This window comes from Taeniopygia guttata, chromosome 5 (assembly GCF_048771995.1).
Source record: "Taeniopygia guttata chromosome 5, bTaeGut7.mat, whole genome shotgun sequence".
Classification (NCBI taxonomy): domain Eukaryota; kingdom Metazoa; phylum Chordata; class Aves; order Passeriformes; family Estrildidae; genus Taeniopygia; species Taeniopygia guttata.
This window is the reverse complement of record NC_133030.1, coordinates 13,445,072-13,472,008: the sequence shown is the minus strand read 5'-3', so window position 1 is coordinate 13,472,008 and position 26,937 is coordinate 13,445,072. Positions and strand designations below refer to the sequence as shown.

General features: G+C 37.8%; 1 protein-coding gene across 6 annotated transcripts in view; it reads right to left on the bottom strand.

Annotated features, from left to right (window-relative positions):
• Positions 1-26,937, bottom strand: part of SBF2 (SET binding factor 2) — a 230,887-nt gene that overhangs the window by 127,060 nt on the left and 76,890 nt on the right. For all 6 annotated transcript variants that reach the window (XM_030273779.4, XM_030273781.4, XM_030273784.4 and 3 more), the window contains exon 3: positions 5,063-5,200. In XM_030273779.4, coding sequence (XP_030129639.4) covers positions 5,063-5,200 — 138 coding nt within the window. The remainder of the gene's footprint in view (positions 1-5,062; positions 5,201-26,937) is intronic.

The following is a 26,937-nucleotide window of genomic DNA, read 5'->3' as shown; positions in this document are numbered from 1 at the left end:
AAAGCATGAGTTCAGCTTGGGGATGTGTGTGCAAATGCATGAGGCAGGGGACGAACAGGGCAGGAGAAATTATTGCCAGAGTTATTAAGATGGAAATATGATTTCCTCTGTACAACTGTTCTCATCTTAACTTTAAATTCTGGTCTAAAGAGGACCTTAAATGTATAAAAGGACATTAAAATACAAGTCTGTTTCTTATACAGAAAATTATCTTCAATCTGGCCTTTACACCAGACTAGAAAGGAAATAAGGATGTCACAACAGCCATTTTACAGTAGATTCAGGAAGATGATGATGCAACATACTGAACATTGCTTTTAAAATTGGGTTGTTTTTTTTTTACACAAAATGTGCTTTGAGGCATTGACTATATGAAGAAACTTTCAAAATAAATTTAGTATTTGGGATACTAACAAAAAAAATATTAAACTTAATTTTAGGAAGAATATGCTCATTTACTGTCCAAAGAGGGGGTCAGATTTCCCACACAAAACAGGTACAACTGAACTGAGTGTTCTCACTCTCTGGTAAAACCCAAATATTAGTGACTCAGCGAGCAGCACATGCCTTAGCACAGCAGGATCACCAATTCTCCAGTCCAAGCTGAAAAATCCTAACTTTTTGAAGCACAATCATTTTGTTGGCAGTTTTTCCCTTGACTCAGGAAATATCTGTGAATGTTGAGAATCTGCCATTTTATGGTTTGGGATTTTTACAAGTTCTTTTTCCTCTTTTTGCACGGGAGTGCAGAGAGAGGAAGAGAATGTGAATAGCAGGAAACAGGAGAGCTGTGAATTATTACTTATGTCCATTTCCCAGAATGATGTATTTAATCCTATATTTGTGATTGCAATGTTTTAACACACACATGTTTGAGACAACACACAAGCATGAGATAATCTTGTAATAAGATTGTTATAAACACATGTTTGGGGTGTCGTGCTGATCTCACTGAGCAGATTCTCTGCAATGCAAGAAATGCAGTTGCACAGGCTCAATTGCTGGCATAAATCATCCTCTAATTTGTTGACGGTGGGGTTGGGAAGAGAGGGCAAATTTCTTTCCAAGTCCAAAGCAATGTACAAATTGACCATTATGTTCCTAAATTATCGGAGTTGACATTTTTTAAGAAAGATTCTATCTGTGGTGCTCTTCCAAACATTGTTAATATAAATTCTAACTGCATAACTGGTAAGAAGCACAACTGAGGTCACTAGAAGTATCTGCTGAGTCAAAAGTATTAAATCAAGTCCTTGTCTGCTAAGTGGTAACATGCAGAAATTGCTGTCAGAAAGAAGAACCTCATTTTAGCAAACTGTGTATACCACACAGAAAGTAAACATGTTACAGTATGCATGCATATGTATATAAAGATATACTTTGTATGATTAATAAAGCTACAAACATAGAGAAGCTGAGTTTTATGGGTGAATTCTGTAGATATAAGTTATGATTCTTCTGAACACCCTTTGGCTGCTCAACAGCTTCTGGCTTCAGCTGCCAGAAAAATAAACTAAGTAGTCTTCTTTTTTTTTTTTTTAGTTGATAGAGCAAGTTTTTTCCAAATCAATGACAATTCAAGTGGATTTCAAACCTATGAGGTTTCAAGTCCACAGAAGCAATCAAAATACAGCAATGGGACATCAAAAACCTCCACATCCTCCCAACCCCTCTAAAAAACCCAAACTTTGAAGGCACTGTGAGAGGAAGGGAAATAGAGATACTCTGACTTACTCTCCTCCTCCTAATTCCTGCAGTCACATGGAAATCAACCCAGCTCTGTTTGCTGGAGTATCTAAATAACACCTTAAGCCAGACAGAAACATGGATACAGCCAAGCATGTGCTGGAAACACAAGAGCTGGAAGGACCAAGAACCAGAGCAGTATCTCAGATTTGTTTACACTCATGTAGGAACTTGAGGTGGGAGAGAAACCCTGCACATAGAACTGCTCTGCAACATGCTCAGGATGCCTCCAAATGACAGCAGCTTTACCACTGTTAATTGAACTGCCTACCCACAATCCAATTTATTCTGCTCTTAAAGTCAAACTAATGTTTGCCTAATGTTTCATTTTAAACCCAGATGAAGAACATATCCTTATTTAGCTTTAGCAAACGTAACTGGGACAAATAAGTGAGACTAGCATCCTAAACCAGAACAACTCATTAAGGACTCCATGGCAAAGCTGTACCACCTGAAATCACACAGCACCAAGCGAGTCCCATTCCCCTGTTCAATGGAGTGTGTTCAGCTTACTTGTGCCTACAGATATGGAATATTTATCAGATTAACATTAACAATAATATTTTTTTTCTATTATCACACATTTTTCAGAGCTGATTGCTAATCAAACTGACCAGCACCCATGCAGGTAATAAATTCTGAGTCAGTCAGAAGTGCAACAAGGCAAAGGATGATGCCACCAAAGAAAACAGAATTCTGTTTTCTGTCCAGGGGTAAGAAGTTGAAAATAGCCCATCAGCTGATTGATTACTAGAGCCTGTGCTTTCCTCTGGAAAACTTGTTATGACATGCAACTGCCTAGCAGCTACACTGAATCCAAGACTCTCAGAGATAGCAAGGAGAATACTTTTTTCCTGCAGACTGTGTAGTTTTTACAGCTGCTATATTAATCTTGCACCCTAGGTTATCATGGTATCACTTATGTATTCTGTGTGAGTACAAACTCTTTACACTTCTGGTAGCATTTATTTACAAATCAGCCTGTGACAAACAACTGAAGCAGGGATGAAGGGAACCAAAACAACTGAAGCTTCTTGACTTGAGTCTTCCCTTGAGTCTTCTCAGACTCAATTGTGTCTAAAGGGTTTTTGTTATTATGCAGAAGGTTCCAAAAAGGTTTGAGGGTTCTCTTGTAGCATTCACAGGCTGAGAAATGAGTTTGTTTTCAATTCCCAGTTTAATTAACCACAGAAACTTCCAAGTGGTTGATTCAATTTTTTTTTTGTGAAGATGATTCTGCCAAGCCAAACATCTCATCTGCTGCTCTGGCTGAATTCTGACCAGTCTCATCTATCAGCAAGGTTTACCTGGTGAAGGCTACTTGGAAAATAGTGGTTTTGTGGTTTTTCTGAAATTGAATCTTCCTTTTTGCCTCAGTAAGTTACATCATTCAGTTAAGGGAAAACTGAATTGTATTTATCTGTGCAAAGCACTGTCTAGATTTCATTTCAAGTCCTGGGCACGATGTTCCATAGATTATTTAATTAAGCAAGCACCTGAATGGTTAAATCAATATTACTGTCATAGGCCAATGCTCTGTGAGCTTAGGTTTCATTACAGATTGTCCACGTGCTGGATTCTTGTCTAATGACCATGAAACAGGGCACGTTCAATTATTCTCTTTGGGTTTCAGAAAGAAACAGGAAGTTTTGCTATAAACAATGCAGTCATAGAATAAATTTCACCACAGCAAGTTCATCTGAAAAATATGCATTCTTTACAACACAGCCAGGAATGGCATTATGAGAACCAACATCCTGCTGCACTCCATTTTTTGTTTTTTACTTTGGGTTATTTTGTATTAATATTTAGGCAATATAAGAAAGAAACTGTTTTAGTTAATACTGGATGTTCTGTGATGAGCATTACTTCAAAGATGTGGATAGGGAATCAAAAGCAGCTGCTAGAAACCACAGGATAAATAACAAGTTTGCTAAATTTAGTTTATGTTATGAAATACATAGAGTGGAGGAAGAGTCAGCCATTGTAAATTTTTATCAGCTGGGAAAGAATTACTATAGAATATTTCACTCTCTACTTATAAAATAAAGGAAATATGACAGACATTCAATTTTTTAAAGGAATGTGTCAGCTGATCTACACTAAACTTTAAGACTAAAATACATCTAATACCGGAGTACATTTCTGCTTTCAAATCGTTCTAAAAGTCCACAAAAACATCCAACTAAATTCTAGCACTAATGAAATGAGAATAACTATTATTCTTTGGCTTCCAACTGTGCCCAGAAAAAACACACCATTATTATTATTATTACTATTACACATCTTTCAATTGTTCTACAAACAGGGTAATCTTTCAACTCTGGTATTAAATTAATATAGTGCTCCTGGATTATAAAAAACATTTTCTTAAAATAATCAATAATGATACAGTTCTTCACTAAAAGAACAAGAAATTACTTTACTCAGCTATTCATTTAATTTCAGTTAATTCCATTATATTTAGTGCCAAGGTTTCACTTATTTTTTTAATTTTCACATAGGAAAGAAGATATTTCAAAACATAACAATGGCAGTCTGCAATTACATATTGGATTAGGTTTACCCTAGGTTCTAGACTCCAAAAATTTCAGTATTAAGTCACATCAGATATTCAGTAAAGCACTTTACATCAAATGGGAAACACAGTGTATTTTTGAAAGACTGAGGTTGCCAAAAAATAATTAAATACATGTTTAAAAACAAACAGTGCCAAGTAGCTGACACCTCAAATCTGACCCAACTAAAAACTGAATAATTATTCCATCAGCTTGCCAGTAAATGGGCTTACAGAATTATGGATGTGCATTCCAGCATCCTTGTGCACATCTGTTCTGACGGAGCAGGCCAGCAGAGGGAGCAGAAGTTAACAAACCTTTTCCTAGAACAAGGCTGAGACTCATCCATGCTATGTCAAACATGAAAGGAAATGAAAGGATCACCATATTGCTTATCCCATTTGAAAAGAAAAATGTGGTGGAGAAAAAAAAAATTCTATGATGTGGTTTTGGCTGTTTTGTTTGGGGTTTTTTGTTTTTGTTTTGGGGTTTTTTTGTTTGTTTGTTTGTTTTGGGGTTTTTTTGGGGTTTTTTGTTGTTTGGGGTTTTTTTTTGTTTCGAGGCAGATGAAAACTCCAAACACACAAAAAAGTGCCTCAAGCTCACCTTTTGCAAAAACACATGGATTTCCGTAGGACAGAGAAATACACCCTTAGCAGGAACAGCAAAGTATTTTCTCAAGTTGATGTCTATGACACTGATCCATTGTTTGTAGGCACTTCTTGGTGCATTTCTGTTTCTTGCTGTAAATCTCTTACCTGCAGGTTAATCTCTGCTTCATAGAAAGTCAGGCAGGAGCAGTAGTGCCTCTCTGAGTCGATGTCAGTCAAAACCACCACAAAGAACGTTGGCTGTTTCCTCTCCTTGGAAAGCTGCCATCCTCCAGGCTGGCAAAACTAAGGGAGCAAACAGACACAGGTGAGCTGTGACACCAGTTGTTTTCAGAAATGTGAAAAATATTTCAGCATTATCAAGGATCGTTTTGTTTAAAGTGAACATATTCAGGGCTGCAAAATTTGAAGAAAATGGGGAAAATCCAATGTGTCTTGAACTCGGTAAGACTGAGATAAATTTAGCTCCATAAACATCAAGGGAGAGAACAAACACTATAAAAAGAAAATGTATTCCTTTAAATACAGTCAGCATTCAAGAGCATCTTTGTGGTATTGAACAGGAAATAACAGGAATAAATTCACACATGAAGCAGATTTCATTTGGATAAAAGGTTAGAATCTGAAGCTAAAATTCTTGTGTCTTAAAACATCTCTAAATTTTTAATTTCTTCACTTACTTCACCAATAATTTATCTACTCAAACATATATATATATATATATATATATATATATTTTGCATCTACTTGCAAAATGGGAAGGGAGTTCAGTACTCATTCCTGAAAATAATATTATAGAAGAATGTTTTTCACCTATGTATTCATTACTTCTGTAAACTTCATTGTAAACATTTGAAATCTTACATGCACAAGCAGCATGAACAGAGAACCACAGCTCGACAGGAAAGTGGAAATTGTGAGGTCTGTTTTTCCTTTTTAAATAAATACTCTTTAATGCAAGAGGGTGCTGAAATTCAGGGATCAGTTTGCTGAAGATACCTGAGATGACCTTTATAGAATACTGTACCCCTCCTTTCTTTTACTGAAGGCTAAAGTCACATCCACAAAAAAATCACAAGTACATTTCTAATAGCAAAATTATAAACCTAGAATTTAGACCCAAAAGCAATAACCCCTTTATGTATTAGGACTGACGACAATAATAAAAAACCACAACAAATTCCTAGAATTGTTAAACAATGCAGATACCAAAGGAACCAAACAGATAGGTCAAAATCTCAAGTTTCCAGAATTGCTTCATTCCTCTAGACAGATGTTAAAGACTGAAAGAGCATGAAGAATAAGTTGTAAACAAACATTTTCTACAGATTCATCTTTAGAACCTCTACCATAAAACCTGGGTAATCTTAGGTGAACACCAGTTAAAACTCTGCCTCTGAGATACAGTTTCTTTTATGATCCTGGGAAAATCTTCAAAACCAAAGTTTTCTCATATAACATTCTTCAAATTCTAGATAGTCAGCTTAACACTTATGAGTCTGTAGCCTTAGAAGTGCTAAGCACTCCCTTCTACATCTGAGAGTAACTGCTCTGAACATCAAAAAGTACTCTGAAAAGACATCCTAGTCATTCCAAGTTAAGCATCCAGTATTAGTCCATGATTTTGATAATACTACCTAATCTCCTTTTGTTTTTCATCCCACGTTAGTTAAAAAAAAGAAGATACTGCTATTAATCTTCAGGACTGCTATAAAGATAATGTAATATGGCCAATATATACAGACATTATAACAAAAACATCACTAAAACGTTGACAGTAAAAAATCATTAAGAGTTCTCTATGAATTGCAGAGTTTGAGGGGTGTCTGTGTAATAAATGAAGCCTGGAATCCACAGTTCAACAAGATAACCCCCAAAACTGTGAATTGCTCTTTGCTCAATAAATATGAGCCAAAATGCAAAGAATGCAGCAAAGGTCTAATAATATTTCCATGCTATGCCATTAAAACCAAATTATTCATACAAGATAGGTCAAATTAGGGCTGTTCATGCAGCTCAGGCTTCTTAAAGTCCAAGCACTCGAGTTCAAAATCTCAACACTCTTTCAGATCAGCCCAGTCTCCCAGTTCTGACAGGAGCTCCTTGCTGGTGCCACTGCCTTTCAGCTCCACAGGTGATGCCCATCTCACACCTGGAAACAACAATCTCTCAGATTTTTGAGAGTCTGGAGTTCCTGGACAAAGCCCCACTCTGCCCATTCCAAACCCTTCCCTACTAAAGGCACAGAGGTGCTTTGGTATTGCTTGAAAACATTTCTTTTTATTGGAAAAATGCATTATTAGCATGTCTGCTGCATAAAATTTATACCAACCTCTGCCCGTAAACTGGGAAATGCAAAGGGAAGCCCTACAGGTAAACTTTTAACTGCCAGAGGAGATTTTGGATCTGGGCAGGCTGCTGTCTATAGCAATCTCTCAATCTATGCATGTCTAAAACCTCCTCATGGTGCAGGTGAGAATTCTCCCCAGTTTCTACGTGATCTTGCGTACAAAAGGATGCCTCAGGCTTTAGCTTTTATGTTTTTCGGGTTCTGTACTACTTTGGTGCGTAGTTCATATTAGGATAGTGAGAGTAGATAGTGAGAGTAGAACTTCACAGAGTAGGGGGACAAAACAATTCCTTCTCTAGCTGGGGACCAAGGACAAATGATCCAAATTTCAGGCCCAAGAGCATAAACAACGTGGACTGAAGAGAGAGAAACAAGAAGGATGGGACCTCATGAGCTGAAGCTGTAAGTGGGCAATTAACTCCAATATGCAAATGGACCAGAAGTTACAAAAGTGAGAGACCCCATGACCAGTCATCCATTTTTGTGACCATTTTGGTTCATCTTGGGTGTAGTCCTGGCTGGGCTCTTGTGCTGCCCAAGGTAGATCCATTGAGGCCTTTTAAAAAATTCCTGCTTTATTTTTTAACTCCATCTAGCTTCTGTCCTAAGTCAGCTTTCATCAGGTATCAAAGCATGCTTTCTAGATTTAACTATTTTGCTAGAAAACAACAATTGGTGATTGCTGAGGAAAACAGCTGAAGTAGAGTACATCCACTGGCTACACAGAGGGTTTGTGTTTTCAAAAAAACTAGAAGGAATTTATAAATAGAGATTGAGGATAAAGACAACAGGCTCCCCCAAGAGATTAAACAATGACTGTTTTTCAGTTTCCTTAAAATAAGGTAATAAATATTAGCACAGTATTTGAAATGCTTGAAAAGAACTTTCCAAACTAGTATAAATACAAGTTACCCTCCAGGATGAGTACCAGCACTCTCTGGCTACTAAGAACAGGAAAATGTTTCCTTACCAAACCAGATGCTTTACCAAAACAGACAAAAGCACCACTGTGAATATAATCCAAAGGTCATGTGGCTTCTCCAGTAAACAAGAAAAACCCCAACAGTTTAAGAACCAACATGCTTCCACATTGTTTCACTTATTTGCCAGAATTCTTGGAAGCCAAATACAACTTCTATAGAAGACAGTGAAAAGAAGAATGAAGCAGAATGTTCAACATAAAATTTGTAAGAATGAGCCCCTAATGCTGGGCAAGTGCTTCAAACAGATTCCATGTTATAGCTGATTGCCTTCTAAAATGTGCTGCAGATACACAGAAATTGCACTGAAGAATATGCAACACATCTTACACCGCAGGTGCTGAAATTACACTTTATGCATTGTCTAAAACTGCAGGTGCCCACTGAAGCAAAAAACTTTCTCTTAATTATTCCCACAAATGCTTTCAGACTAAACAAGAAATCAGACATTTTAAAATGATGCATGGTGTTTTAAACCAGTGTAACTGGGTTTGTTACCTTCAAAAAATTTGTATGTCATCACCACAAGTCTTCTTGCTAAAATCTAGACATGATTAATCAGTTTAAAAGTGACATTTCTTTCTTCTGATTTTTATAAGCTAAACACATCATCTTTGCTTGATTCATAGATTTGTTCCCTCTCACTAAGCTAGAGTCACAGCTGTACTGCTACTGCCTGCCTTGTCCTCTCTACTGAAATAAACTATTTGCATAAATCAGCATATCCTCTAGATACACTGTACGCAGCTTTGCTGTTCAGAATTCTAGCACATTCTGAATGGGAAGGGACAGGTTGTGGAGTAGATCCTCCTGAGTGCACTCACTTGAAAAAGGACTTTGAGATGCTGGAGTGTATCCAAAGATGGGCTTAAACACCCAGTGGTTTGAGGCCATGAAAACTTCCCCAAGGAGCACTTAAAAATCTGTTGAAAAATTGAAGAAAATGTTGAAGTTGTCACATTTTCTATTAAAGCACTGGAGGATTTAGAATTCCTAGGAAGAAGGCTTACTGGTTACTGTGAATATGAAGATTAAATATCATTATAATAAACAGTAATTCTGAAGTGTTCAAGTTTTATTAAAGAAAAATGTTAGTCCTTTGTATCCTTACCATGGCAAAACTAAAATATTTGTATCTCGGAAATTTGATCAGAAATGACCCAGCTGCTGAATTGCAAATTAGAAATTCACCATTTTCTTCTGGACTTGCAGCCTGAGCACAACCAAGTCCACAACAAAAACTCGAACCAATATTCTAGTTGGGTCTGTGCAGCCACAGACTGCTCTCTCTGCACTTTACATTGTTTTCTGTATCAATGATCTGGTCAGCTTTCCATCAGAAATCCACCACCTCCAATGGCATGACCGAGGGAGAAAGGGAAAAAAGCTTGTTCAAAAAGTTTACAACATGAAACATTCTTTTCAAGTCATCCTTTGAAAGCATTTTGTGAAGGGTTTACACAGTGCAGTAGACAAGCTCTGTGACAGATCCTGCACTTGAATAATTAAGATATTTTCTCACACTGTACTTTTTCTTCAAAATATATTTGTGCACTTGTTCCTCATCAAATAAAATCCAAAGCTATCTAGGATGCACATAAAATAGAAAACACTTGAACTCCATTGACAAAATTTGAATTAAAAGATCCCAAAATTATTTTAAAATTTAAAACATCTGACAGAGATATCCACTTTCCTTTCAACTCTTTCACCAAATATTGAATTCTCCCTTGAATCACTCTGGGCACAAAGATTCATTTTCTTAGGGCTGCTTCTGTAGGTTCTTACTATTCAAGTAACTGTGCTTTGTTTTTAACATGTATCATCATCATCTTTCCTGCAAACCTCTCTAAAAATAAAGAACCAAGTTCTGGACATTATGTGAAGGAAGTTTGTTCCATCTGGACTTGCATGACCTAGCACCAGCTGCTGAGTATTTCACCATTTCTCCGTTCACTTATGTATGGAATTTTGGCAAAGGGAACTTTCTTTCTCAGATGCATACCTCTACTTAAAACAAAACAATTACAATGCTTAGTGGTGTGATAAAAAAAAAAGCAATGTTATGAAGCTGTAAATATGAAGAAACACTTGGAACTTTTGGATCTCTCTGGATGTAAACAGAACACAAAATATAGACTCAATTTTGTAACAGCTTCTTGCCTTGTATCTAAGAAACCATGTATTTATCCTTACCCTGCTCTAAAATAAAACCAGAGTACTTAAAATACCCTCCAAATTATTTGCAGGTAAAAGTCAATTTGCAGTGTTGCAGAATATTCTGATGATCAACTCTAAACAATTAAACTCACTCACAAAGACAACAATAGCTTTTAATCCTAAAGCTCTAAAGAAATAAAAAATAAAGGCCTTTTTAAAATTTCTACCTTGGAATGAACTGAAATGCAGAATTCTCCAAGAGGAACCTTTACATAATCACCTTGAGGCACCTGTGGACTGTGAATTATATATATTACAGGTGAATAACCCTTCCCTCTCTGCCTGGAACAGACTGCCCAGGTGCTGAGGACATTTCCACCTCAGCTCCTCACTCAAACCCTTAAAGCCACATAAAAGCAGACACTAAGAAACATTTCCCTGCAGAGGGAAGATCCACAACCACATTCTTGAGCTTCCCAATGCTGAAAGTTGCTGAAGGATCTCTCAGTGGCACTAATCCTGCACCAGGGACAGACCAGGAATTCTCTCACTGGAGCTGCACATTACAGTGATCCTCAATAACAGCTGCTCAAGCTCGTCACAGAGACCCTGCAGCAAAGTTCCACAAAGCCAGAAAACCTAAAATATGCAGGAACATCTCAATTAAAACCAGTCAGTTCATCCTCCAAAGTCCAAGACAGAAAAGTCTTTTTCTGAAATCCATCAACTCCCCCACACACCAGTAAATATATAATCCTGGGTGCACATCTACACAAGCACTTGGAAAAAAAAAAAAAATCAGTTTCAAGTTCATTGCTTTGCCTTTTTAAAACCTCTTAACATTGTGTCATTTTAAACACCTCCCCTCAATGAGCTGCTATAATGAAAACCCAAATTTGTAAAAAACATTTATGCAGCAACTGTACTCCTAGTTTATCTTCTGAGAAAAAAAACAAACCAAAACTGAACTGGCTTTTAGAAAGAAAACTACACCCACTGGGAAAACAGTTCCTTCTTGTGTTTTCAGAACACTTAGTATTGCCATTCCAGTGGCTTATTTAAAACAACAACAACAAAAAGCTGTCAAATACTCTTCTGACCATTTCTGAACAAAACCACGCTAGACTAAAGAAATGGTGATTTATGAGTAAGTACTGCAAGCTAATGCCTTTATTTCAGAAATAGTACAGGATTAATAATGGCATTGAATGGGGTTTTCTTCACAAAACAAACTTCCAACATCTCTATTCTAATGAAGTTTAGTAAGAATGTGGAAATGGCAGGCTTGTGCAAATAATTTTTTAATTTTTTTAACCTATTTAAACAGCAGTCCATCCTGTTGTTTCCAGCCAAGAGTTATCAAGATAATCTTATGGAAATTTAAAAATTCTGAGACCCTTGGACCCAGAATCTTTTCTTACCACACCCACCCACAGCAAAACCCAACACTGCTCTGGGCTACCTCAGATAAAGTGAGCAAGATAGCTGTGTACAACAAGCAGGAATTCTCAGATGTACATCAGTATGGCAACCCAAATGCTTTACACCAGAGAATTCTAGGTACTTTTTTTTAAACACACATTTTAAACTTCATCAAACAGTTAGGAAGTCATAAATTTAAACTTGGGTCTTGCACCCGAAATTCAGGAACACAGGGCCTGCCTTCAGAATTCCTTTTACAAAGCAATCTTTGCTGGTCAGCAACAATTGCTGCCAATGGTACCACAGGTCAAAGGAATAAGAGAAGTCTGGAAATTAATTGTTCAACGTGAAAGCAGAAAAGACAAATACAACGCAGCAATAAATCCAAGTAAGACATGACTTTAGAAATGTATACTTCAGTCGCAGGTTAGTGAATACAGAATAATACAGTTCTAGTGTGCACTGTGTTTGTTATAGAGAAAAAGACAGTATGGAAGGAAAATTTCTGATATTTAGAATACTTAAAGAAGAAGTATAAAAGGATAAGACTATCAAAGAAACTGATTCCTTGTATTAAATGCTTGTGTTTTACTTTTCATCAAGAAGTAGATAAAGAAGCATCTGTGTCCCTCTTAACCTTTTCAACAACCATTTTCAGGAGTGATTTTGAAAATGCATTGTGACACTATGCTAATAGTTAATTTGTTTGGGAAGGGTTTTTTGCTTGCTTTTTTGTTTTGGGGCTTGGTTTTATTCCTACCTTTTAAAAGATCAGTAGTCATCTGAGGTAGACAAGCCTAGAAATACAGTTTCTATTTAGAAACATAATTGAGCATTTTATGCACAATTATCTGTGAAGTATGAAATATTAACCTCGTCTATTGCACTCTTTTTGCTCCTCTTCTCTCTCTCCTTCCTTAGTTCTTTTTCTCTTCTGGCAGTAGCCATAAACATTTCCCAGTCTTCAGTGACTTCCCAACTCATTTACTGGATAAACTATAAATTAGCTTTAAAATACATACAGCATGTGCAATTATTGAATTGGTTGAGTGTCAAAAAAAAAAAAAAAAGGCAGGGTAATTAACATACATCACTCAACAATTACACCTGGCACACAGTAAGCAATTTACACGAACATAATTTTTGATTTATGTTAATGATTAATACTACTCCAGATAACTCAGGTCAATGTTCTATAAAATACTACCATAATACGCAACATCCTCATTATCTCATTTTTATCACTCACACCTGCAGAATCAGACATTAAACCACACTGATAATAGCATGCTACAGTCTGCATTTATGACTGCTGGCTCTCTAGCAGTCGTAAAAAAGCACAAGCAGCTTTGTGCTAATATGTCAGGATTTTTGCATCCAACATCTTTTAACTCCTCAGAATAATATGCCAGGGATGGGTTCAAGTCTCAACACTCAGAAAAAAGCACGTGGGAGTTGTGGGCAGTGTGTGTAAGCACTCAGCAGTGCAGGGAACACTGCAAAGAACATTGATGTGACCTGACAGAGACCCAGCCACCCAAAGGTCTGGGACTGCTGCAGCAAAATAGACTTAAGGGACTCAAAAGAGGTATCAACAGCCTCAAGATGACAGAATACAGAACAGGAAGTCTTGAAACAGGCAAATAAATTTGATGTCAGAATTTGCTCTTAAAATAGCAGAAATACAGTTGTGGAGCAAACCACAAAAAGGGAAATGCACACCTTAAACTCCCTAAAAAAAGGTCCTCAGTGAAAAGTGATAACCAATTTATTTTTTAAGTATATCCCTTCATGATGCAACTGGGGGAGTTTAAAAGGTTTGGCACTGGCCTAGGCCAGCAGGAGCCCTGTAGCCATGTCAGTGGTGGAAGGTCTGAAGGGAGGGGACACTCCTAAAACCTCTCCACCTTGTCACACGCAGCCATTCCCAGCATCACCAGCCCTGACACTGCCTGCTCCACCAGCCTCACATCCTCAGAGATGCAAAGGACAGGCAGAACTACAGCAGATCCCTGCACCAAAAGCTTGACTCAGCCAGGAGAAGTTAAATTAAAAATAAACAAAGGAAACTATAGAAAGGGCAGTACATTGCTGGTCTGTTAATTTTGGGAATTTAACAATACTTCTTATATGAGTCATATTATTGTTTCCCACTTAAGGTCACAATTGATTTCCCCTTTTGCAGGTGTGAGTTTCTACAAGGAAACAGAAGAGTAAGTACATAAACATAGTAAAATTAAATGTGACTAAAATTCTCACAAAGAAACATCTTATATAAGTGAAAGACTGGGCTGGGAGCTAAAATAAAAAGCACCAAACAACTGGATTGCAATATGAACATATTCCACCAACAAAGTTCTGTACTCTGATTGCTACTATGAATTCTGCATTTCCACAGTGCTAAGTAAGAAAAATATGGAATGTATTTCCTGTCAGCATTCTCACCAGGAATACAGTAAAATAAGTAGGATGAAAAGACAGCTGAAAAGTTTGGTGCTTTCCACTGAGTTTCAGTTTCCTGTGCAGAGAACTGGGATCAACAACATGCGACATACTTGTCCTCTCTTCCCACAGCACTGGGGCCTGCATTATTGTTGTCAGCTAAGCAGTGGGCATGAGCGCAGGCCTGCACTACAGGATATCTCTCAGGGCTGTGGCAAGAGAGCGTGTCTGCCAAAAGCCCCAAGTAAACAAAAAGGCTTTGTGCCACTGCAGATGCTTCCATGTGCACAGCTGGCATGCCAGGAAACGGCTACTTGGAGCAAAAGACTATTTCCTCCAGGTAGGCTTGCTGAATTTAGCAGTTTCTGCACTGTGAGATTCCAAAACTCATCAGAATGAAGCTTGACAGGTTTGGCACTGAGGAAGTTTGTGCTTCTAAGCTCCTATCTATTCATGGCAGCCCCTTTTCCTCCCTTCTGGCAGCTCTCCAGCGCACTCCACGTTTGGACAACATGCTAAACTGGAGCTTTGCACAATCGCCACAGGACTGCAGCTTGCATGTTCTCTGTGCTCCACCACATGGCAATTAAAACAGAGCATGACAAGCTTTTATGGGGGAGCACACTTCTGTTGCAAGACGTTACTGGAACAACAACAAAAAAAAAACTTAGAATGTAAGCACCTCTGATAAAAGTCAGTACTTTCAAGCAAACTGGCTGAAGTAACTTGCATGCAGCAGAAAAGAACTGAGGAGTTCTTCACCACTAAACTCAGTATTCCAAAAGGAGGAATTCCCAGAGGCCCAGACACCAAAGACATAATTTTTATGCTTTAAGAGGGTGAAAAAGAATGTCCATAGGAAATTACTGACTAGTTCAGCACAACAGCCAACTCAGGTAAATGAGCAGAAGGCAATTTAAAGCTGCATCAGAGCCAAAATCAAGATACAAACAGAATGACGACTGATACGTTTCTGTAAAAAGCAAGGCATCAAAATGTTTTTTTCAGGGTAGGTAATAGCAATATAATGCAGCTAATAAATACAATCATAATCACATAAGTATACCTGGATTTTTTTCTTTCTTAAAAGTGATTTGATGCTTTGTGGCAATTTTATTTTAAAAACCCATTCCATAGATTAAAGACAAGCTTGCTGAGGGACTGGAAAAAATAACCCATCTTTGTTACCAGTGACACACATCAGTGAAGGCACCTCTACTGAAGAAGTATTATCTAATACCCAACCCTGGTCCCAGCTAAAAAGCCTCATCCTGTCCAATGTTTCCTAACTGGGCAGGCACAGACCTGCCAAAAAAATCACTTTGGAACATGGTGTAGAGAATACAAAGAGAATTTTCCAAGTAAGAAAAAAAAAAGCCCCAACACTTGTGCTGGAAAACAAGTGTCATATCATGAGTTTACAAGAGCTCAGCTTTTGGAGGTCACTGCAGAGAGATGAGAAACACATTATAGAGTGGTTATTTGTAGATAAGGTGTTTGCTAGTAAGAGGATTTCAGGTGAGTTTTCATTATTCATTATCATAAAAACTCAAATCTCTAAATAAGATCTCATACTCTAGTCAGTATGGGGATGGAAAACAGTCAGGTTATAAAGGTAAGCATTATGCTCCTCTCAGCTGGAGCTGGAGTCCTTCATGTAACATTGAACAGATTTTGGAAGAAATTATTTTGTCCACGTGTGTCAGCACAAATCAGTTCAGACCCATGAGGGAGCTGGAAATCTGTACATGAAACCTCTTGTTCTGAAACTTTCAGGGGCTGAACGTGCTCCTATCACTTGGAGCTTTCCATTATTACACAGCTATAATCAGATCTCATCCTTCAGAGCTTCAACCACTCAAGCATAGAGATTTAGACAGCACTTCCACCTGGATACCTAATTGGACATGGGAGTTTTTGCAAGAGAGCCAGTGGCAGCCATCCAGCACTCCATGGGGCTGGCAGGTTCTTACAGAGGAGTCTGGCTGGCCTGTCTTGCTTATGTGACTATAAACTGCATGCCAAATCAAGGGCTGAGATGGAATTTTCTACCAAATCAAGCTGAGAGGGATTCAGGGATTTATTTTACTTGTTTTCCTTTGTAGCATATTAGCACGTTAGCATCATCAGTGTAATCAATTCCCTTAAGCTCAGGAGATGCTCTGGTTTTATCCTAATCTGAAGAACACTATCAGACTGGACAGGACTGAAACTAGCTGGAATAACTAGAATTGCTGGACATTGTATCACAAATCAGGGGTGCTAATTAATAGACTCTGGTCAGACTAAATAAGCTGACATATCACATATGGTCTCCTCCATGAAGCCAAAAAGAGGGGGATTTTTTTTTTTTACAATAAACTGAAATGTTTTAAAAAGAAAGCAAACTTCATTGCCTGTGTGCAACATATCCAAAACATTATATCATTTCATACCATAAAATTTAGTTCTTGGAAAGATTTGCGTAGGATTGTATATGAAGGAATAAATATTTTTCAAGTGGATTGGTAGGGATTAGATAATTCTATTTTGTCTTCATAATTTAATGCAAAATAATTTGTCAAATTATACTTTCAAATTATACTTGCATAAGGGTTTACTGCTTATAAACACCATTTATTGGTAATTAATTAAAACAATGCCACATTAAGAGAATTGAAAAATGTAAGCTGGTAACTTCACTGTTCAGAAAAATCATGCATTTCCCCCTCTGTCCCAAGTGGGTTAACAAGTGCAGACAAAATGTAAGCACTGCACTTCGACTGCATGAAAGTGCCCTCTGCAGGGACAGGATGTCCAGAAAGGGCCTTCTCTTTACTTCTTAAGAATTCCAGTCCCTTATATCCAAAGGGACCTGGGCTGACCTTATTGTTCTTTGAAACCAAACATTTCTGAACATCAACAATTGCAGATCCTCTCATAAAACACAGGGAACAGAAATAGAAACTACATCTTTATCATCCAAATAGCACAAGAGGTGGGGAAAATACATTATTGTTATTATTATGCATGTCAAATTATTACGAAATAATTACTACACCATAGAAAATGCAATTGAATAGTTGGAATTATTACATGGAAAATTACATTGTAAATATCACGATCTAATTGAAAAAAAATGTAAATAACATGTTTCCTTCCCCAAATTAATCAAATGTTAGTGGTACTCTTTTATATAAAAATAGAAACACCAATCAACCATGGGGGGTTCCCTTCTATTGTCCCACAAGCATAGAGAGGAAATAGAAATATTTCAAGGCATCTGTAATGTCTTACATACTTTGAATAAAATAAGGAGCCAAAACACTTAACAGTACTGAATTTTATTCCAAATTATACCCAAGAGGAAGCCATCTGCAGGAAAAAAATAAAAAGTAAAACAAGAAAAAACCCCACTCTTTTGCTTTGGACATTACTTGTGCAATACAGCTATCCAAAAGGACAGCATGTTCTTTTAAAAGAATGACTACTTATTCCTTCATGATACAGGAATCACCTGAAACGTTTGGGATTTTTTCTTAACTACTAAAAATAAATTCTACACTGGTTCAGGGAAACACTGAACTACTTTTGGCTCTTTTATTGTTCTCCTAATCTAAAATAAAATATTAATATATTGGCAAAAGCCATCTTTAGAAGATTCTGAAACTGTCTGAAGTTACCCAGAGCCAAGCAAACCACTGCTGCTATGGTCTGGCTTGAAAGGAGACTGAAACCTAATTTTGCAAGGAACAAAATGCATTAGGAGTTCAACATTGACACCTACAAGGCCACAAGAAGTCTGAAGCCTTTGCTTTAAACAACAGAAAATGCCTGGTAACATTCCAGAAGAGGAATAATAACATACAGCATAGCAATACACTCCCAGTGACACTAAAATTCAAGCTAGTAAAACTAAAATTTGGTTTATCAGGAAGGCTGGAAGTCTGAGACACTGACGGTAGGCTGGCGAGCACGGCATAAGCGGCGACGATGACAACATCTCAGACATGATTGTCTCGTCTGAGCAGCAAGGACTGCAGAGCTGCCTACAAATATTAGCAGAGTCATTCATTTGTCTCAGGAGAAATGATACAAGATGAGCAGAAATACCCCACTGCAGGCAGCACTTCCTGGTGCATCACTGTTTCCTACATTCCTGAGTCTACCAAATATGAAACAGATCATACGAAAGAAAAATAATACAAAAAGTATTTGCTGTAAACTCCAAACAAATCAAGTGAAAATTTGAAAATAACTGTGTAGTACTGGAAAAACATGAAAAGAATAATAGATGAGCTTTGACAAAGTGTGTATGGGTTACATTAGAAAAAAAAAAAAACAACCAAAAACAAGCAAACACCCCCCCACTTCTCAACAGTTGCATACCAGGAAACATGTGTTGACCTAAGACACTTGAACAGCAAACAACAGTATCCTAAGCACAACCTCCAGCAGCACAGAAAAGAAGGAATCTTTCAGAGTAATTAGGGATTCAAAGACTCTGTAAAATATTACAAAAATTTCCTGCTATTTCTGTTTTTCCTAGTCAATACCATGCGACTTAAGAAACTCCTTTTTCTTACAAGAAGGTGCAGCAGGCAGTACATACTTTATCGAACAGCTTTGGCCCACACAGATCAACTCAGAGTAGATTGCCAGAATGATTTTTTGATTATGCACAGATTTGCACCAAAATAGAAACCAACAGACTGTTCTTCACAGAAGAGTATTTCCTGCCCCCCAGGTATTTAGGATACTATGTCCTTAAAACTCTCAGCTGCTACAGCTTGAAAACACTGGTGTAGAGCTCAAGTCATAAACACAGGCCTACACATTTCTGCAATGGTCAGAAAGTCACTGCACTTCATTTTGCAAACTACATTTCACTCAGAACAAAAGGATTTCTTCATGTAAAGCCAGAACTACTTTTTAATTGAGCTCAATTCTTGAATATGTCATAGAATCATAGAATATGCTGAGCTGGAAGGGACCCACAATGATCATCAATACCAACTCCTGGCCCTGCACAGGACATCTCCCACCATGTCCCTGGGTGCACCCTTCAAACACTTCCTGAGCTCTGTCGGGCTGGTGCTGTGATCACTGCCCTGGGAGCTGTTCCAGTGCCCAACCACCCTCTGGGGGAAGAACATTTTCCTGATATCCTGAATCAACTTCAGGCAAATCCCTCAGGTCCTGTCGCTGGTCACCACAGAGAAGAGAGCAGTGCCTACCCCTCCTCTTCCCCTAAGGAGGAATTGGTAACTGCAGTGAGGTCTCCCTTCAGTCTCCTCCAGGCTGAAGAGACCAAGTGACCTCCGCCACTCCTCATGCAGCTTCCCCTTCAGACCCTTCACCATCCTCCCCTGGTCCATCATCCTTGTTGATGACAAAGGCAAGGAACGCATTAAATACTTCTGCCTTGTCCATGGCCCTGTTTGTAGTGACCATCCTCATCCTGTAAATAGGCCAGTTATTTTGCCTATTGCCATTAATGTATTTTTAAAAATTATTCTTATTGTCTCCCACAGCTCTGGCCAGCTTCAACTCCAGCTGAGCTTTAGCCACAAGAATTTTCTCCCTGCAGTGGCAAGCAGCACCACTGTATTCATCCCAGGTCACCTGACTTTGCTTCCACTCTGCACACATCTCCCTTTTCCTGCCTTATTTCCAAGAGAAGATCCCTGCTCAGCCAAGCCAGTTTTCTGCCTCATCTGCTTGACTTGTGACATTTGGGAATTGCTGCTTCATCGCCCTTCAGGAGGTGATGTTTAAAAAGTGACCAGAATCAATTCACATACAAAGAAGTTCTCATCAACTTCAACAAAGGAAATGCAAAATCCTTCACCTGGGGAGGGATTTTTCAATAGAAAACCACACAAATACATTGACTGACTTGTTACTGTGCAGTGATTTTTGAAGACCTGGTTTTACTTTTTTTCTCTGCAGATATGGAAAGGAATCCCTTACAGCAAACAAAGACTGGCTGACATACGAGCCTACTCAAAATGTTTGTAGCCTACCCCAAGAAATTACTATGATCTACTACATTATCAAAATTCTGAACTCTCATCACTTCTCATAATGAAACCAGAGAAGATTTCATTGGTATCACCATGGAACAGCTGACGCATTTTAAAAACATTCCTCCATATATCCGTTTTTCTAAAAAAAATTAAACAGTGAAGCACGAGAAAAGTGACTTAAGCGGATGAGCACCGGATACAGGAAAGAAAAACATACCACAATACCAGAACAAAATGAGGCACAGGGAACAGAGAGAACAGTTCTACCAGGACCTAGACAACATTTTCTGGAACTGTAGGTTATGGGAGAGCTCACAGACTGGCGTTCTTCATTTGTAAACCACACCTAAGCAGCACCCCCGAGTCACAGAAGTTGCCATCAAGTGTCACATGGAATAGCAAGGCTGGGAAACAGCCCCCTCCATGCTGCCAGGCACAGAACTGACATCCCCTGCCCTCCATGCACCAGCTGATTCAGATAACTTACCATTCAAAACCAGTGAGATAAAAAGCAACAATAGGGGGAAAAGGGAAAGGTCAAAGACATGTCATCTATTTCATTACCTTTAATCCAAAAAAAAACCCAAAAGCAATGTACAAAGATCTGTCAACAGTTCAGAGTAATAGCTGGATATATAAACATCTGTACAGACTGAGTGGCAGACCAAACCTTGAGTCACTATCCACAGTCTTTCAGTTGGTATTCCCACCCGCACCCAAGAAAATGTAATTTTCTGCCATAGCTGACCACCTACTCTTCCTGTCGCCGGTGACTCACATCTTTTTGACCCATTCTTCACTTACCTCTGACACTAAAATTTCTTTATCTTGTACCATTTCCTTTATAACCACTAATAAATATATTATATTTATAATTACAGAAGTTCTTCACTATACTGAGGAACTAAAGCACTATAATTTGAACTGATTCTCTTAAAAATCCTGCTCAGCAACTTTCTTTGCCTCAGTTAGATCAGCTCCTTTGCAGAACCCTTTCTTGTGCTATCTTTTGGACAGCCATGCTAAGATTTTAAAACCTGGACCAAGAATTTACTTACCCCTTTCACAAACCCTTACACTTGTTCACACTTAAGAATAACCTATTTTTTGATGCAGGTATTCATTTTCTTAATTTTCTTCTTTTGTAGCCATCTGGAAAGCTCAAGAACTCTCTTCACAACCTTTTCCAACTCAATTCAGCTTAAGTTTCAACAGTGCTCACTTTGATCAGGGACTTTGGAGGCATCCCATTTATGACGAACAACTAATATGCCCTTATTGAAATCTTTTCCTCAGTTCAGGAATTTTAAAACTGTTTTAAAGCTGAACACAACACACTTCACAGGAAAGCTGATGGAAAAACGTAGGCAGAATGTCATTACTCAAGGAAGAAATACAAGGAAAAAGAATTGGATAACACTCCTACTTTTGCATGGACAGGTCTTGAGTGCCTAATATGGGTGTATCTTAATCTTTTGTCTCCCTGAAAGCGGCCATTCCCCAAAAGCACAAAGAGACAGCAATGCTGCAGCCATAATTCAGTGCTAAGGGAAATGTGATCTTTTCCCTCAACTACTGTAAGTTTTATTTTATGTTTCTTTGCATATATCGAGTACCCTACCCCCAAAGTGTCTCTGAGATGAACAATTCCTTAACAGCATTCTCATCTTGTAAAAGTGAAATTGGTATGCTGCAGGAAGAAAACCAGAAAATCTCCTAAACACAAAATCTTAACAATAAGCAACAAACACCATCGCATTTTGTACTTCTTTAGCTGTGGATTGCAAGACACAGATCTTCCAACACACATTAATAACACAATTATGTACAATTTAAACTGCCTGATGCTGGACACATCTGCAAACCCCTCTCCATCACGCTGGCACAGCACAGTGTGACTCGTGAGCTCGTGCCTGCAGCACAGACCGCACCCTGTAACTGGAACAGCCGTGATTCCAACTTCTGGAATGACAGGATGGGACTGGAACAATCCTGGTGTTCTTCCACTGCCCTGGTGACTCTGCTTGCAGTAAGGTGCATTTGTGCTCAGCTAAATGCTTTAAGGCTTTTCTGGTTTTAAGAACACTTGCTTAATATTCTTGGGTAAAATAAGTCAGATCTTCACTTACATCTTTAATTTTAATTGTTAAACGTTTTCCCTTAATTATTTGATTTTCTTGGTGGCAAAAACGCAGCAAAACATTCCAGCACTGAGAATGTGGCATATTCTATTACCAGTGCAATGTCAGCAGCTCAAAAAAAAAAAACCCAGGTCTTCTTTCTCTAAACTAAAATTAATCTATTTCTACATGATTTGATTTAAATCCCCAGACACAGTAATGTTTAAAGCATGACAAACAATAAATGTGGTTACAATTAAAACTAAAGTTGATTTTCCAATCTCAATATTCTTCAAGTCCACTTTTTCTTCAGAACTATCATTCTACTGCCCATTTTCTCCTTTTGCTTCCAACTGCTCAGCACCAGCCACCAAGACAGCTTACACAGCAAATCAAGCTGTGCTTGAAGGGGAAAGTAAAAAGCACAGCAGAAAACAAAGATCAAGAAGAATGTCTTATTTGTATCAGAGTAGAAAAGGAGAAAATTGCAAAAGTAGCTACTTGGTTTTCAAAGGATTAAAATTAGGAATGAATTCCCAAAAAATTGGGAATCTTTATACTGACTGATACTCTTCCAAGTTTCTAACAGTTTACCTTCTGTCCATAGTGATGTAGAAACTTTACAGCTGAGGGAGAAAATTATGTATAAAATTATATCTCTTTTGATACTGTGAGTTACCTACACACCTTAAAAAAAGTGTCCAGTATTAATGACAGCTTGCAACTCAAAATTTTGCAAAACAAGTTACTAGAAGGAAAAAAAATGCTCAACAGAAAGCCGGGATTATATCCTTGTTTCTATAAACCCCATGACCTGCTAATAGCTGTGTAATTACCAGACACATTTCATGAGTGAAATGTAGATTTAATGATGCACTTTGTGATTTGATGCCAATATTCTTAGGATTAAAAAGCTACAAATCTTCAAGTAACATTAAATGTATCTTTAGTATACATTTAAAAGTTGCACCATAATACTTCCCCTTTACTTAACATTTTCAATAATCAACTTTGCATGCAAGTGTCATCAACCTACTGCACTACTTAAATGCAAGAATAACTGCTTTCAACTTCTCTTATGGCTTGCACTACTCTAAAACCGTTACAGAATTATATCTTCCCCTCCTTTTCTTTTTTTTAATATTTCACAACTATAGTTCAAAAGAAGTTTAAGGAGACAAGATGATACTCAATTACATACTTTGCATCTTTCAGCATATCAGAAAACCATAAAAAAACAGGAAACTATTTCAAATCCAGTATTTCCACACTGATTTGGAAACTTTTCCAAACTGCAGAAAGTAGGGTATGAACTGATACTACTACTACTACTTCCCGGTAATAGAAAGCTGGGAGTGGAAAATCACTCAACTCCCTGAACAAATGACTACATCCACTTGCTAATGATTTTACTAGAAACACTTTATAGAAAGTAGGGAATTCAGATGGAATATAAAGATGACTTCATAATTCCTTGTTGCCCAGCAAACCAATTTTACTTGCAAATTCAGCCCCTGTAAATGTGCTACTTGTAAGTGAGCAAAAGAAGCTTCAGAGAAGTGAAGGAGCAGGGAAAAGCTGCGCATATCATCTGATAAAAGAAGAGGTGATTTGCATAGAAAACACTGACTTTTACTACACACTGAGCTTCCTCTACACCACTGAAGTTCCTGCTGAGAGTTGACACTGCTGAAACCTAAAGGTGCTTTCTTAATTCCAGAGCTATGCATGCAAGCACTTCAACAAAGATTCATTGCTCCTAAGTAAGGAGGAAAACAGGTATGGGTGGCAATCATAAGCAGAAAAGAAATCAAGGGAAGTGTCTATATGGTGTAACAGTGCATGTGTTTGATCAGCCACACAGGTGACCAGCTGCTACTTTGGGAACCAGCACATAACCCTGTGCCCCTACCACCAATTTTCTGTGCGATGCTGTGAAGACACTTCTTACAGGCATTCCCCGATTGCTACAACTGGATACTACAGTCCCAAGACCAGATTCTCAGAAATGCTGAGCAGACATTCTTTTTAGAATGCCTTCGTTTGCAATATTAGTAGTATTGAAATATTGGGTCATAGATATTTGAGATTTGGCAAAACTGTTGCAGGCGTAAAATTTTCAAATCTCAATAAAAAGATGCGATATGAGCCTCGAGTACAGCAACCCTAGGGAACCGCTCCTGCATCAGGAACAACAATTTATAGGAAAGAAAGAAACTTCAGACCTTTCCACAATGGCTTTCAACACATCAGAGGCTGCAGTAGGAAATGATGATCTAGATTTACCCAGGACCTTGAGTGATCTTACCCATTCCTGATCATCTCCAAGAGATTCACTACTTCAGCATGAGTATTGAAGTAAAATTTATTCTAATCAACAGAAAGTTAACACTTTCTAGTACTTATCTTTGGGGGGAAATATTCACATCATCTTGATGAAGATGGGTTTGCAGATGTGTCCAGCATCAATAAAAAAAAGAGAACTGTAAAAACCCATTTCTAGAACAAGGTTACAGCCTTAGCCACACCTTAATACCCTCTCTGTATGGTAATATAAACCAAATGGATTCTCTACATCTATTGGAACAAAAATTTACATCCCCACAGAATTGTGAGGGAAATATATGGAAGCATGACCAAAATGAATTGATTGTGTTGATGTCTGCTTGAATTTTTAAGCAGAATGAAAATAAAAATTTTAAAAGATTATGTTTTAAGTTAATGTCATCAACTATGATAGCTTGATGGTGACAACATTTTAGGGACATCAGATAAACACCAGAGAATTTGTACAATGTGGACTCGGTCATCAATCCAGCACAGCATCATTCTGTTGGTATCCTCCTAGCTGAACGACTTCAAGGTCTAAACAAGTCTGGAAATGTTCTTTCCCCGTACAGGGTGGAAATTAAAATGAAATTAGAAAGCACACTGAGTGACTGTTTGGGGTAGCTCTGTGTCTAGATTAATATATTGTAACAAAAGTCTGGTGATGTTTTTTTCCTTTCGACAAGGCTAACCAAAGAGTTTTAGAGTAATTAATACAATGGAGGACTAGGGAAAAAAGCCCCAGGAATATTATAGTAATTAAACTCCTCAAGTCTCCCTCACAAAAACAATTGGCACTGGCAAAAAAAAAGTTTTCCTTGCAGTTAAGTCTTTAGATATCAGGTCTACAGATGTTTTGCAACAAGCTGTTGGCAATATTCAAGTTCCTGCTGAAACCAAAGACAATATAGTTTGAAAAAAGCCAGAAAGCTGTCAGGGCTCCTTAGGAAATGAACTTCCAATCAAAGGTTTACCCTCTTTAATAGGACAAGAGGCAATGGGCAGAAACTGATCCACGAGGAAGTTCCACCTGGAGACGAGGAAGAACTTCTTTACCGTACACTGACCAGGCATTTAACGGGGTTGTCCAAAGAGGTTGTGGAGTTTCCCCCACGGAGATATTCCAGAACCATCTGGATGCAATCCTGTGCCATGTGAATGACCCTGCTTGAGCCCTGTGGTCCTTTCCAACCTGCCCCATCCTGTGATTCTTTAGCCAGAATAAACAACATCTTTTCAACCAAACAATTAAAATCTCAAATAAGACCACACAATCATTTTACATGGCTGCCATTTGTACCACAATTATCAAAATGAGTAATTAAGTACATTACTTATACCTGCATCCCACTTTTGTGTATACTTAACATAAAACTGTTTTGTTTTATAATGATACTTATGATTTTTTATCAGTCCGAGGGCTCAAATTGTTGGTTTTTGAAATAAAATAACACAGCCTAACTGGTCTGCCTGCATAAAACAGCAGCAAGGTTCAAACACAATTTTTTGGCTACTGTGTAAGCAGAGAGATGCATGGACCAGACAACAACTTTGATGCAGTCTTATGCTTTAAAACAATAAATATCTAAAATACAAAGCACAAGAGTCTAAGTGAGGTGATATTTTGAAATAACTGTAATCAAGGAAAAATTTCAGTTTTCAAACAGAGAAGATCAAGAAGAGTTTACTGGGAGATTCCAGTATCTGAGCTTCTTGGAAAACAGTACACTTATAGGAAATAAATATGAATAAAGTTGTAGCGGTATGCCAGAAACTAGTCAATAGCATCCACCCAAAACTGCAAAAAAACTCTGAAGTTTTGCAATGCTGGATATTTAAAATTCCAGAGGAATTTGCACAAAAAAAAGCCCCCCAAACCTATATAATTTACAATTTATGAATTTAATTGCAAAAGGGGGGATTGATAAAGCTCGAGAGAAAAGACATTTTTAGTTGCCAAGCACTTTTCACAGGCTAACCAATTTTTCTTTATCTTGCTCACGAGACCTCTTTGAGATACATTTGTTAACCATTATTATGAAGAAAATAAGGCAACGGTACAAGAGCATGTTTGTACTTTTTTAAAGCAAATCTTGCATATTAACACATTTATCAATTTTTATGATTTGCAAATTCCACTCTCATTAACAAGCAGCTTATTTTTGATAAATATGTTGATTCCAACTAACTTGGCAACAATTTTTAGATGAGA